Source organism: Corylus avellana, chromosome ca4 (genome assembly GCF_901000735.1).
Source record: "Corylus avellana chromosome ca4, CavTom2PMs-1.0".
NCBI lineage: Eukaryota > Viridiplantae > Streptophyta > Magnoliopsida > Fagales > Betulaceae > Corylus > Corylus avellana.
The window spans coordinates 1,701,448-1,716,229 of NC_081544.1; the positions used below are offsets into that span (position 1 = coordinate 1,701,448).

General features: G+C 36.7%; 3 protein-coding genes and 1 non-coding gene across 5 annotated transcripts; 1 reads left to right on the forward strand and 3 right to left on the reverse strand.

Annotated features, from left to right (window-relative positions):
- Positions 1 to 43: 43 nt before the first annotated feature.
- Positions 44 to 2,349, reverse strand: LOC132178714 (thioredoxin M3, chloroplastic). The gene is made up of 2 exons (XM_059591232.1): positions 2,018 to 2,349; positions 44 to 680 (listed from the first exon to the last, which is right to left on the reverse strand). Exons 1-2 carry the CDS (start codon positions 2,232 to 2,234, stop codon positions 355 to 357), a joined length of 543 nt encoding a protein of 180 aa, XP_059447215.1. The 5' UTR covers positions 2,235 to 2,349; the 3' UTR covers positions 44 to 354.
- Positions 2,350 to 2,465: 116 nt separating this feature from the next.
- Positions 2,466 to 2,538, reverse strand: TRNAR-UCU (transfer RNA arginine (anticodon UCU)). The gene has a single exon. It is a non-coding gene; the product is annotated as a tRNA-Arg (tRNA).
- A 1,560-nt stretch (positions 2,539 to 4,098) lies between these two features.
- Positions 4,099 to 8,305, reverse strand: LOC132178587 (methylcrotonoyl-CoA carboxylase beta chain, mitochondrial). Of its 2 annotated transcripts, XM_059591037.1 has the most exons (10): positions 7,968 to 8,305; positions 7,762 to 7,881; positions 6,966 to 7,400; positions 6,590 to 6,680; positions 6,031 to 6,272; positions 5,741 to 5,905; positions 5,296 to 5,370; positions 4,920 to 5,051; positions 4,581 to 4,637; positions 4,099 to 4,476 (listed from the first exon to the last, which is right to left on the reverse strand). In XM_059591037.1, exons 1-10 carry the CDS (start codon positions 8,157 to 8,159, stop codon positions 4,273 to 4,275), a joined length of 1,713 nt encoding a protein of 570 aa, XP_059447020.1. In that variant the 5' UTR covers positions 8,160 to 8,305; the 3' UTR covers positions 4,099 to 4,272. The 2 variants fall into 2 exon arrangements, with proteins under 2 accessions (XP_059447020.1, XP_059447019.1); XM_059591036.1 differs by having other exon boundaries at positions 7,762 to 8,305.
- A 1,131-nt stretch (positions 8,306 to 9,436) lies between these two features.
- LOC132179869 (protein DJ-1 homolog C) lies at positions 9,437 to 14,214 on the forward strand. Its single transcript, XM_059592660.1, has 8 exons — positions 9,437 to 9,799; positions 10,017 to 10,217; positions 10,614 to 10,763; positions 10,858 to 11,037; positions 12,200 to 12,277; positions 13,034 to 13,234; positions 13,494 to 13,631; positions 13,709 to 14,214. The coding sequence occupies exons 1-8, from the start codon at positions 9,548 to 9,550 to the stop codon at positions 13,919 to 13,921; spliced, it is 1,413 nt and encodes a 470-aa protein (XP_059448643.1). The 5' UTR covers positions 9,437 to 9,547; the 3' UTR covers positions 13,922 to 14,214.
- The last annotated feature ends 568 nt before the right edge of the window (positions 14,215 to 14,782 follow it).

Consider the following 14,782-nt stretch of genomic DNA (forward strand, 5'->3'; position numbering starts at 1 on the left):
TTTTGGGGCATTTAGCTTGCAAAATTGAAGGAACAGACACAGCTTATCAAGAATGGTCCCGAATCAAAACTCATCTTGCATTAAAGACCAATCATGTTCAGATTTACAAAATTGAAAGGAAGAATCAAGATATATCTACAAAACATATAGTCTCCATAGTTCAAGCCAATTCTTCGACCAAAAAATTGATGAAGAGAAGAAGAACATCATGATAATGGCTTGATGAACTACTCATTCCTAAAGTCCAGCACCTACATATGCTGGTATCCAGTAAGCAGTAAGCAATCTAACACACATCCAATGGAAGATTCAAACCATTATAAATGTTTGTAGATGAGGGAAAATCAATCAACTTTACTTCAAGGGTAGTTCCAGGACCTTCTCAATGGCAGCCACATAAAACTCCTTTGGCATGGTACCTACAACGGCATCACGTTTCACCCCATCCTTAAACAGCAAAACCACAGGTACCGCCTTAATTTCATAGTCCTCGGCAATCTGCGAGTCATTATCGGTGTTGAGCACAAAGCATTTTAGTCTCCCCGCATAATCGGCTGAAATCTCATCGATCACCCTGTGGACCATCCTGCAGGGGCCGCACCAACTTGCAAAAAATTCAACGAGGACAGGGGTTGTGCTGTTCAGAATTGACTTTTCCCATGATTCTTTGGTAACTAAATCTGCACATATGAACATAATATTGTCAGAAGAGCCATTCAATGTCTTAATCTTTTTGTCTCGGTTACTCACTCACATTTCAGAATAAAGTTATATTAAGTGATCTAATCCAACCCATCGAGAGAGAGTGTGAAGAAAAAATTAAGGGTTAATTACACTTTACTCGCCTATGGTCTCGGTCGAGTTCAAGTTGCCAACATGTAGTTTTAAAAGTTACATTTTACCCACTTGAGGTCACATCATTTAACGTTTTTTCAATCCCAAATTGTTTAATTCATGTGTAAATCAAAAAGAAAGTTAGAATACACAATGATAACCATATTACAATCTGAATATGTGAATCCAGGAACCAAACGAGTAAAGTCCAACTTTTCAATCCACAGGTTGGCAATCCAAACTCGATTTAAGCAACAGATAGGTAAAGTGTAATTTTCTAAAAAAAAACAATGATCTCTTCTCTCTCAGTTGCTGCTCTTCATTTACCAGAAAGGTTGTTGTTATTCTTTTGTTTCACCATATGCTTTTAAGATCTCAATTAAGGAATCCAAATTCAATTTAATCAAATAAAATATACAAGAGATAATTCAATGACATACAAATAAAGAGAAGGATATGCACATGCATCACCAAATACATGCGGCATCATTCTGCCCTATAAACAGTAGATTTTCAAATCTGACTATATATGTTCCATTGCTCATTTAGGCTCCAAGGTTAGTATCAAGTGTTAAATGAAATTGAAGTTTTAAGTTGAAAATCCACATATTCATTTCAATCTTCAGTCATATTGGTCATCCCAAAAATGAAGGAAGTGTAAGTCCTTGTATGGGGTACATGAATCTATAGGAATCCAGCTTTAAATCAATCTTGAAGTGCTGCACCTACCATCCAAAAACTTTCATGAAATCCAAAAGTAACCTAAAAATCATTTTCACATTTCTGAATCTAAGCAATCTCCAACTCACCATACATACCTTCTGCTGTATCAAAACCAAAAGCACAATTATATATACATGTTCAGAGATTAAACCCACCATCTAAGAAAGACTGGCCCAAAAAATTGTTAATCTTAGGCCTAATAGCAGAGTAACGGAACATATATATAATAAGTCCTTCTTTCTTTTCCAGAGTTTCCCAAGAAACCAAACAGAGACCGAATACATTTTTTCACAAATGTTAAATTGTTAATCAAATGTAACACATCCATAAGCCTCTCTATGCTTTTCCGGAACTTTCCCCGAAACCTTACAGAACAGAGACAAATAACTATATTCACATGCATTAAAGAAATATAAAGAGAGAAAAAAGAAATGCAATGTTTGAATGAGAGAGAGAGTACCTCTGGAATAGCGCGCGCAGAGAACCTTGAGAGGGAGAGGATGAGGAGCAGAAGGAACCCTACGCAACTTCAGGGTGCGGAAACGGAAGGGAAATGAGAGTCCTCCGGTAGATCGACTGAGGTGGCGGTGAGAAGGAGATTGAGACAAAAAGGCGCGTGGAGCGGCGCGTGTGCGTGGGCGCGGCAAAGAGAGAGGCGCAGGTAGAGAGGAAGCCATAGCAGTAGGGTAGTAGAGAACGACTCTTGAGTTGAATCAAATCAGATTTGTATGCGAAAAATGGAGGAATGAAAGGGGAAAGGTGGATGGGGAGGGGGGGTTCTTGTTCCGCACGTTTTTTATTTGTGGGATATTTTCAGGTTGCTGGTGGGCTACGCTTCTATGGCGGTGGGGCCCATTGGAAAATAAAAAGGAAAGTACAAAAGGAATTGGATTTTACGAAAGAAAAAGCACGCCCGGTGGGACTCGAACCCACAATCGCCTGATTAGAAGTCAGACGCCTTATCCATTAGGCCACGGGCGCCAGTTGATAACTATCGGCCAAGTAATGTTATATAATTCTTTTTTTTAATTGTGTACAAATTATTTGTACAATCTCTCTCAATCAAAAGAGATTACAAGAGAAAACAAATACAAGCTAATTTGAAAAATCTAATCCAAACAAACTTCACCTTAATGAACTGGTAAGAGATCAGAAAAGTGAGACACTAGCAAATACAGCCAATTAAAGTCATGGCGCTCTGGTTCATTTAATTTTTTTTTAATACAACCCAAGCTAGATAATCTATTTATTTATTTTCTGAACGAACTCAAACTCATTCACAACCTACTCAATTAACTTATTCATTTCATATGTAACGTAAATGTAGTGATTGTTTATTTATTTTTTATTTTTTATTTTTTATTTTTATAATTCATACTAGTTATTAGTTATTTAATTATTGTTAAGATTTATTATTTGACTAATTAGATAAATTAACTTGAATATTAACAATTTATCTTATAGTATTGATATACATTCATCATGCAAACACATATATACAAACACAGAAATACACATATTTATATCAAGACTCACCAGTCACAATTATAATAATTCAAGCTATATCTATTACATTACGAAGAGAATTCCTTTTTACATTTTTAAATACTTAACACGTTCTCATTACAAATTTAAAAATAAATATTACAATAATAATAATAATAATGTTATACAAACTTATACAAATTGAGCTGAATTTGTACGACTTCAACTTGTTTAATAAATGAGCCTTCATTTTTGTTCAAGCTTTGTTCGTTTAATAAATGAATCGATTCTAATTTGAACTATTTCGAATCGAACTCGAACTTGTTTGCGAGCAACTCTATTCATACAGCCCTAGATAAAGTTAAATAGTTGATAATACATCTGTCTATCTCTCTCAAGAAGTAAAGTCAATAAATAATGCTATATTTTCACAAGTATCTCATAGTAACTTTGGATGAGTCTTTATTATAGATATATATATATAATGACTACTAAAACTTGTCACGTAAAATAAAAATAAAATAAGTATGTGGTGTATTGTATATGTACCATTACTATTTTCAAGGTAATGCTAATATAGCATGAGAAACCCCTTAATCTATGAAGATCATGGCTTTGACAAGGAAGCCAAAAATAGATGTTAAGATAAACTTTAGCCATCTAAAATCATTCACATTCGACTCCTTAAACTTAACTAATTTGTCTAACAAAAAGCCACTTTTTTCTGTTTTAATTATCCAATTTTCAAATACACCATACATCTCACTCTCTATTCTTCCACAAATTTTTTTTTTTTTTTTTCTTTTTTTGGGGGGTATCGTTTGAGCGGAGGAGAATGATAAATAATTATAAAAAAAAAATAAAAAAATAAAAAATAAAAAATAAAAAACGTTTTTTTGGCTTTTGTTGAATGCCTAGCATTTTTCAACAAGCCTCTCCAAATTGGAGAGCCAAATGAAAGGAGCTTTGGTGATTTTTTGCTAGCAAGCAAGTCAAATTAGCTAAAAACAGATTTTGTTGAGGGGGATGTGAATGCTCTATATTCGAACATTAAGATGAAAGGAAATTTTGCTTCCACAAGTTTTGAATTTATTCCCTTCTGTTCTTTTACAGAAAAGCATACAAGATGCCAAAGGAACACAACTGGATTACTGTGCAGCAGCTATTTGGCCACTTTGTATACAGGAAATGATTGCTCATCACATTCCAAACACAGAAAATGATAGCTTATCACATTCTAAATACACCATACTTGGTATCTTCTGTGGCACGGTTCATAGAAGCAGAGATGGAGAGACCTATGATTGTTCTTGTGTCTGCTGGATCAATAACTCCATCATCCCAGAGCCTTGCTGTGGAGTAATAAGAGCTTCCTTCTCTCTCATAAGCCTCCACGACCTTTGTCTTGAATCTTTCCTCTTCTTCCTTGTCCCACTATATCAAATCATGCAAACCACACACAGACAATTAAGATGACCCTGATGTTATGGAGAAATAAGATAAGTCATGTTTCCTCAAAGACAGAAAGAAGCTTCTACCTGAATCCCTTGCTTTTTCTTGTTGCTTTTTTCTATCTGAGCCAGCACACCAGCAGCCTGAATATTCAAAGAAAAATATGTCAATCTACACCTAAAACAATTTAGACTTCTAGATTCAAGACTTCGAAATTATTCTCTACTTACTTCACCTAAATGGGGTTGGCTACATGAATGCTTTTACACCAAAGCAAAACATGATATCTAATTGACATCTCAAAGAGAGGCAGGTCTTATGTTCTTGTAGGCTTGTTTTGAAGGAAGCATGATCTCTCAAAGCAAAACATGATATCTCATTTACACGCCAGCGATATGCAAGAATGTATTGAGTGAAAAGGCTACCTGAGCACCACCCATCACAGATATTCTGGCATTTGGCCAAAGGAACATGAAGTCAGGACTATAAGCACGACCACACATTGCATAATTTCCAGCACCGAAGCTCCCACCAACAATAATGGTGACTTTGGGAACCTAAACACAACGATTGGAAAAGGTGCAGGAGTAAATCACTTCCTTCATATCTTTCTTTTGCTCTTCTCTTTTTTAGTTATAAATGAAAGAGCCATTTTAACAGATAATTGTCTAAACTTAAAAGTTACAAAGTACATAAGTAATTATAAAATAACAAGGTGAACACAAACCCCATAGGTTTTATATCTCAAATGCTACAAAAGAATAAAAATGAAATTAACATTTTAATACGAGAGGCACCAACCTTCGCACAGGAAACTGCCATAACCATTTTTGCTCCAGATTTTGCTATACCATTTGCCTCAGATCTCGAGCCAACCTACCAAATGAATATTAACCGTTATTGTTCCAAGCTTTTACCAACTTGGATGGACTTATCTCCATAAATATTGTACCTCAACATATTTTGACAGTTTACAAGTATAAATGCAAAAAAGAAAAAGAAAAAAAGAGAACAAACTAGGAGCTTCTGTTGAGCTAAAAAAATATGGTTCAAACTCCTCTCTTTTGTTCAACAGAAGAGACTACTACCATTACTTGGATTAGAGATCTCTGGTAAATCTTACAAACCTTGTTTTGAACTGTCTGACTCAGTCCATTTTTATTTCCTTTTTCCTACAGTCCCTTTTCTTTGAAACTGTAATGATGCAGAGATGTTAGAAAGCTTCATTAACAGTGAAACTACATACCATAAATCCAGTAATGTTCTGAAGGAAGACCAAAGGAATGTTTCGTTGAGTACATAGTTCAATGAAATGAGCCCCTTTTAAAGCAGATTCATTAAATAATATTCCATTGTTTCCAACAATTCCAACTGGTTGTCCAAAAATCCTAGCAAAACCCGTCACAAGAGTCTGCAAAGACACAATGGAGATTACATAATCTATAAATAGTAAAAGTAAACACAGACTAGAAAAAAATATAAAATAAAAGCGAACACATAAAAACTTAGAAGTTCAAGTGATGGAAAAGCCCTCACAGTGCCATACAATTTCTTGAATTCATCAAATTCGCTTCCATCAACAATGCGAGCAATAACTGATCGTATGTCAAAGGACTGCTTAAGGTCAGTTGGTGCAATGGAACGAAGTTCCTTTACATCATATAATGGTTCTTTATATTCATGGTTTCCAATCTGCAATCTACTTAACAGCCCTTCCTTCCCAGCCATGTGCAAGTTCTTAACAATGTTTCTCCCAAGGGCAAGTCCATGCAGTTCATCTACAAGAATGCATAAACACATAAATGATCACCAACCTGTGAAGAACAAAAAGCTTGTATCTTGTTTCTTAAAGAGACACAGAGAGGGGGAAGAGAGAGAGAAAGGGAGTTTCTAATAACTCAAGAAATACAGAACTTCAAACATGAATTTTAAAGTTCAAATCCGGTAAATTGAATCTCACAATACAAATTTCTCTAAATCGAAATGGCATGCCAAGCATAAAGAGTCTTAAATAAGCAGAAAGCACTGAGAAGATCATAATGAACTCAGAAAGTGGTGCTTTTAAGGTATAAAGGCAGAATGGCAAAACCAAAACCTTGAGCAAAATAATCTGAAACTCCTGATGTTTTGCAATGCACAGTAGCACCCCCCAAATCTTCTGCAGACACTTCCTCTCCTGTTGCAGCCTATTGAAACATCTTCTTTAGAATAGCATATAGATTTTTGAGACATTACGTTTGTAATCTCAGGGAAGAACGTCTGGTTGCAACATTCTATGGCTGTATAAGGAGGGTAGACAAACTAATTGATGCATACATGTAAGCACAACATTCCACAAGCGCACATGTGCAAAACACTTTATAATACTCCGTTTAACAAACGGAAGACACAAAAGATACCAAGAAATCATGAAACGGATCCAGGAATTACCCCATGAAGCATTTTCAAACACCAGAAAGCCAGGAACTAACCTTCACAAGAGGTGGCCCGGCTAGAAAAATAGTACCATTTCCTTTGACCATTACACTTTCATCAGCCATTGCAGGTATATAGGCACCCCCAGCTGTGCAGGAACCCAATACCAGTGCAATTTGGGGAATGCCTTCAGCAGACATTATGGCTTGATTATAGAAAATTCTACCAAAATTATCCCTGTCGGGGAAGACATCAGCCTGCTTAGGAAGGAAAGCACCTCCACTATCAACAAGATATATGCACGGCAATTTGCATTTAGCCGCAATCTCTTGTGCCCTAAGATGCTTTTTAACGGTGATGGGATAATAAGTTCCTCCTTTAACAGTTGGGTCATTAGCCACAAACATACAAAGCCGTCCATGCACCGGACCTATTCCAGTAACAATCCCGGCAGATGGCAAGGATTCTTCATATAACTCATGGCCTGCAAGCTTTATCATATATAAAACACACCATTACACGCCAAAGACACCTCATATTTGTTAAATCATCATTTATCCTAAAAATTTAAGCTCATAAAAAAAAAAGGTAAATTTAATCGTTTAATCAATACTTTATACTTTAATAGTTCCAACATCAAAAATATTTAATTTAAATAGGGTGAATTTACGGAATTTGAGTTCCAACACAGAACATCTGGCTTTGATATAAATCATCACAAAATGCATCAAACCCAATCAATTGACAAGGGAACACGTGCATAAACGAAAAACATTTGGGTAACTTTCAACAATATGCACGAAATCTGATCGGAGAGAGACTGAATAAACGAAATGAAATTAAAGACAGAACCTGAGAAAGCTCAAGGAATGAAGAACCAGGGTCAAGAAGGCGATCGATTCTTTCTCTCGGTAGAAGCTTGTTCCTACTCTTATTCCTCTTCACAGCCTCTGCTCCTCCTCCACTCAGAACCTTCCACAAACACAATCGCTCGGTTATCACACACGCGCACACATGTACAAAGACACACACGCACGCATGCAAGCACGGACGCGCACCTTGATGATGTGGGAATGAAGGTCGGAGATGAGGGCGTCCATGGCCTGTGAGTTGCGAGCGAAGGACTCGGAGCTCCGGTCGACGCCGTCGGGAAGGACTCCGAGGCAGAATTGCCGTCTCTGAATTGAGTGAGCAGTCCATGGATGCGATGAAGCCGAAGCAGCTGCTCTCCTCGCCAAAACCCTAAGCATTTCGATTCTCTCACTCTCTCTCTCTCGCTCTGTGCGTGTGTCTGAGAGGCCAAGGTCAGTGACTCGTTGGCTCTGTTTATCGTCCCGGTAAGCGCCCTCTGATCAATATGTAATAAGCGCTTATCTGTCATGCATATCCGTTTCGGTTAGCGGACATGCTTTTTTTTTTGGAATTTGCCTTTTAGACGCAATTTTGTCATAAAAAATCGTAGCATTTTATTTATTTATTTATTTTTTTTTTATAAAAATTTGGGCTAATTTAGTAATTTTTAAGTTGGAGTTTACAAAGATAAGCAGTGTGCAAGCCACTATGGTGGTTAGTAGGGAGTCGGATATTTCGATTATGAAAATAGGGTTTTCACATTTTGCACAGTTATTGTTAGTAAAGTGAAAATTTTTACCTACTTATTCAGCCAACTTTTTGTTTTGTTACCAAATGTCGGTTTGGTAATGTCGGTAAAGTCGGTTTGATTAAAAAATGTTATTTCGCATACTAAACCGAGTTTGTAAGAAATGAAAAAAAGTCATACCGCTTACCAGCCATCGGTTAAGTGGTGTTGGTCGGTTCTCGATCGGTAAGCGATCGATAATCGGTAGGTGGTTAATTTGCCCACCCCTAAATTGGTTAGTAGTGGTGGTGGAATCATTTCGTTGCTCAAAACGGTTTTCGACCATCCCTAATAATTGATTTAAGGGTTGTGTACAATCCGATAATCAAAGGGGTTGCAAGTTACAAGAAGAGTGTATAAGCCATTGTTGTGGTTATTGGGATGACCAAACTATTCCTTTGGCCAAAGAGTGTAATTCAACCTTATCTAAAAGTCATACTGTTGAATTAGTTCAATGACCAAAATGAGCGGTTCACTCATCACAATGCCCAATTTATGGGGTCTCAAACCACTCTATATGACTAAAGGAGAAGAGTTATTCAATCATCTTTAATGACCAATGTAAGGGTGACCGGATCATCTTGTAGAAAAAAGAGATGGTTTACTGAAACTCGATCACGGTGGTTTGCAAGTCACCTTTTTTTTTTCTTCCTCTTATATTGTTGTGATTTGGGCTGTCTATAATGAAAAAAAAAAATATTAGTACATCATATTTGTTATTTATTTATTTAAAAAAAAATATTGGTCGCCACAAGTTTATGACGTCTAAAAGATTTAGAAATAATAGGTGAAATTTGAGGAAATTTATAAAATATCGTATGAATTATTTTTATCCCAAATGATAATTCTTTGTAATTGGAAAAGAGGTTTTAAAGGTGATTTCATCGTATAGAGTAGAGCACTGTGAATAATTTCCGATAATCGAGTGATACGTTTAAAGCCGGAAAGACACGCTAAAACCCGGATAAGGCGGTCTGATTCTGCGAGTCGAGAGCATCAATGGAGTCTCTCTCGTCTATGCTCTGGCCACCTCCTCTCAACTCCTCTTCTCATAAGCGCTCTCCAATGGCTGCCTCTGCAACTGCTATTTCTTTTTTATCCTTCGCATCCATGCCTTCTCAACAGCAACGAACCACCACCCCGAAACGCACTTCAAACCCCACTAAAACCCTCTCTTCAACAACACTCACCACCATAACAACAACTACTGCTACTACAACTGACACAACCACCTCTCTCCCTCCCAAGAAGGTCTTTTCTTCAACACCCATTTCTCCATTTCGTTAACAAGCTTCAGAATCCACTTGTTTATCCATTTGGTTGCTGATAATTTTGATGAAAGAAATGGACAATTTTTCAAATTTGTTACATGGGTTTATAACTTTAGATTTGTGTTTTTTTTCTTAAGAAGCTTTCCTGTTTTAGAAAGACTAAAGATTTGTTATTTGTGTGGTTTTGTGCGGGGCAGGTGTTGGTTCCCATTGGATTTGGTACGGAGGAAATGGAAGCTGTTATTATAATTGATGTTCTGCGACGAGCTGGTGCGGACGTCACAGTGGCCTCGGTGGAGCCGCAGCTTGAGATTGAAGCTTCTAGTGGCACCAAGCTGGTTGCTGACACCTCCATCTCGACCTGTTCAGATCAAGTTTTCGATCTCGTGGCGTTGCCGGTTAGCTTTCAGAACAATATAATATTGTTTGTTTATATTCATGCATAACCTTAAAATTACAGTTTCTGTTCTTTTAGTTAGAAGCCAAAAGTAGTATTGCCATGACAAAGATTAGGTAGTTGGTAATAGGGGTAGTTTGTAACAGTAAAGAGTGTAAGAGACTAGGAAATTATTGAAATAAATTGCTCAAAATGAAAGGAAAATAAAAAATGGTGCGAGATTTAGCTGGGGTTTTGTCGCCATAATGATATAGTTACACTTGCATACCCTCTTATTTGGGTGCTTACTGACCGATTAATCAATTTACATTGGAATTTGGTTGTAGACTAATAAGTTGTGCAAATTAGTTTGACAATTAGTTTTTTTGGTGGTTAATGTAATCTGCATTGTTGTTAGGGTGGAATGCCTGGCTCTGTGCGTTTAAGAGACTGTGAAGTTCTGCAGAAAATAATGAAAAACCAGGCCGAGGAAAAGAGGCTATACGGGGCTATTTGTGCTGCTCCAGCAGTCACGCTTCTGCCTTGGGGTCTCCTGAGAAGAAAGCAGGTGGCTTACTTGGTTTGATTTTGATTAAAATTTAATGAATCTATGCATATCAATATATTTTTTCGGCTAATTGTGTCGTAGTTTTTCATGGAAGACAACTTGTCACCCTGCATTCATGGACAAGCTTTCAAACTTCTGGGCTGTTAAGTCAACTATTCAAGTTTCTGGGGAGCTTACAACAAGCCGCGGTCCCGGAACCACTTTTGAGTTTGCTCTTTCCTTGGTAGAGCAGCTGTTCGGAGAGTCAGTTGCCAACGAGGTTGGACAATTATTGGTAAGGTCAACTACTCTAGTTGGGTTAATATGGTTTGCAGCATGGTCTTTATTCTTTGATAGTTATTTTCATATTTGCTGTGGAAGCGAAGACTCTCAGGATATCAGTATTGTTATGGTATGCAAATAAAGCATGTGGATCATCATGGCTGTAGGTGCATTGTTTCTCTCTGACATAATCTATGGAAGCTGTGACGTTAAATAACAAGATTGACTCAAAAAAATGGAAAATGGAGAGTAGAGTGAATAGTTTGTGGGAATTTTAGTAGGATTTCAATACATTATTCAACCTGCTCAGATCTTATCTGATCTAATTATATATTTCAAATTGTATACCAATAGATAAGTACTTGTATAGTTTGAAGATCCCCCTTGTTATGAGGCTGAGTCCAATTGAGGTTTAAAATGCTCTTGTTTTGCAAATTCTGTAGATTCTTCAATATGGATCTGTTGCATAGTTCCCACCACCGGCCCAAAAAAAAAAAAAAAAATCAGCCGTATAGAAGAATTTTATGAAAGTGACCTCTGATGCTAAGATTGTCTGTAGTGTGATAAAAGAACCAAGAAAATGGAGTACAGTAAAGAAAGCAGAATGAAAAAGGGGAGGTCAAAGAGTACTTTAATTACCCCTTATGGGCTCATTACCATTGATAGCAAGGAGAGGGAGATGTTCAATACAACTATATATTTCGGAATTTGGTATTATATTTTAATGGCTTAATTTAAGTGTACTAAAGATGAATAGAAAGGAAAGTGGTTAATGTGCTTCGTCCCTGTGCATCTGGCATCCTGAAAAAATATGTTTGGATGGGCCAAATTTCATTTTTGTTTTGAATTTTTTAAGAAACCGATGCATTGGATGGGCCAAATTTCATTCTTGTTTTGGATTTTTTAAGAAACTGATGCATATGTATTGTGTGATTTTTAAAACATTGGGCAAAATTTTGAGTTTGTGAATTTGTGCCAAATCTATTTACAAAATCAAAAAATATGAATTTAAAAACAAAAACAAAAACATGCCTAGCCAAACAAGGCGAAATAATGAATTTATCTTTTCACTCACATCAGAGTTCCCCTTACATATTCTATTTTTTTCCCCTTTTTTGTCATATGGTCTTTACCTATTTAGCTTGAGCTAACACTCTTTAGTTCTTTTGTATTAGTTGATGTCTACTGCTGATGATAACCCTAGAAAGGTAGAGTTCAACAAAGTTGAATGGTCTGTTGACCACACCCCTCGTGTAAGTTGCTTTACTTACCACTTAATTGAATAAGTCTTGTGTATACGGATATGCAGCTTGGTTTATTTGGCACCCCTGTTCCATTTCCTACTGTCACGTTGATCCTAAGAGAATATATGAAGGTTATGTTCTTTCTATTTTCCAATAGACATTTTGCATGATTTTTTACAAATGAGCAAGAGAAGATAATTCAAAATTTCTGCTTTTTGTTCTTCTTTATAATCTCCTTGCCATTATTTACCTCCAAAAGATCATTTCTTGGCATAAATTATTGCTAGAAATAATTTGAAAGTGAGCAATCCCATTTGATAATTGTGGTTGATAGGTTCTTAGTAGTCTGACCTCTAAACTATTAACAGCACTAGTGCCTCCTTCCTTTATAGAATTGTTAGCCATAGATATGTAGTTAAGTAGGAAAATTTTAACAAAGAATTATCCATCATTGTATTATGGTTTTTCTCTAGAAACTTGAATAGGATATAGGAGCTGCTTTCTTCATTTTATCTGGTCGCTGAACCAGGTGGGCATTTAAGGTTGAGACTGATTGTCATGTCTTACTGTTTTATTGCATTCTTTGTTTTGTTGCTTGCTCTTCCAGCTTTAAATTCACATGGCTTATCTTCACAGACAAGTCTTATCCTTGGTAATCTAACATAAGTGGATGTGGCCTTCTTTCATAGTGTGTGCGCGCCCACGCTTGAGCGAGTGCAGGGTTTAAATCTGAAGACATTTTCTCATCATTCATTGGTTATACAGGTCCTCATTCCAGTTGCAAACGGCTCTGAAGTGATTGAAGTAGTAACTATTGCAGATATTCTACGGCGAGCGAAAGTTGATGTTGTGGTTGCTTCAGTTGAAAAATCTGTGCAGATTTTGGCAGCTCAAGGCACAAAAATTGTTGCTGATACGTTAATTGGTGATGCTGCTGAGTCAATATACGATCTAATCATTCTTCCAGTGAGATAAACCAACTTCTCTTTTGGATAATACAAGTAGCATTCTTGCACCATTTGTATTAGTTTTTTAGGATGTAGGGATTTTTTAAAAGATCTTGAGTTCCCATTTTAGCATTGATATTCGTCTTGGTGTCTTGGTCAAACAAATATATCTTTGCGTGGCCCAAAAGAAGTCACTCTTTCTGCATTATATGCTCCTAAATATTATTTTTCCTTTCCCACGCTTCATCCTTTTAAGAGTTTTGCATTGCAAATTTCAGGGAGGAATTGCTGGGGATGAGAGGCTACACAAATCTAAGGTTCTCAAGAAGCTGCTCAAAGAACAAGGTTCAGCTGGAAGAATTTTTGGAGCAGTCTGCTCTTCGCCGGCAGTCTTGCATAAACAGGGTTTACTGAAGGTAGTTTAAACCAGTTGATATCATCCTGCTTCAAACCTTCGTATGTTAAAGCTTTGTCATTTGTCTGCGAAACGCAGGATAAGAGAGCCACGGCTCATCCGTCTGTCATAAACAAGCTTGCCAAGGAACCAGTGAATGATGCCAAAGTAGTTATTGATGGTAAACTAATTACAAGCAGGGGACTTGCCACTGTAACAGATTTTGCATTGGCTATTGTGGGAAAACTTTTTGGTCATGCAAGAGCAAGAAGTGTTGCAGAAGGCCTTGTTTTTGAGTATCCCAGGAGTTAGAAGATCCAATACAAGTCAAGTCCTTGTGTATTGTAGATCATTTTTACAGCTGTGCTAGGCCATATGCTTGCCTGATGCCTGATGGGCCCTATTTACCAGAAGGCTTGGTCACAGATCACCATTGCTTGCCTGCAATTCATGCCACTGATGATTTACTCAAATGTCTTGTTTTGTAAACCACAATTTACAGTCACATATCTGCATAGACTGCATATATTGCAAAATTTGTTCACGAACTCAGATTGTTCATTCAATGTCAAAAAGAATGACACTTGGAATAATCTATGATTTTCAAAATGTCAAAATGATCTCAAATTGATTTTTCAGCTTGACAATCACATAGAACACCAAGATTTATGTGGTTCAACTTAACAAGCTTATATTCACAAGCAAAGACGAGCATGATAAAGAGTAGTCCAATGAAAATCATTCAAACTCAAAGCTCTATACAAAAGAGAAAACTTATCTTTTCAGTACCAACAACACGTGTAAGGAATGACACTTTTGAATATGAGGAGGAGAAAAACAAAACATTGAGGCCTACCAACTTTAATTCAAGTCACACATCACATAATTAATATATTTGTCTTGAGAACAAAAAAAACAAATGTCAAAAAAAAAAAAAAAGAAAAAGAAAAAAACAGAAGATGTTGGGTGTCGGCCAAAATGAAGTTTCTAAAATGTAATTGAAGATGCAAAGGATTTAGATGCCTTTATGATGTGATGCCAATTTCATGAAAGAAGGGTCTCCCTTGCTCGCTTTGGGGCTTGTCAAAACTCAAAAGCCTCTCTCTTGCACGCCATTATTGTTCCACTCAAGGTTGCCTTTGTCTGAAGACAAAGTGAAATAAAAAAAAGTGA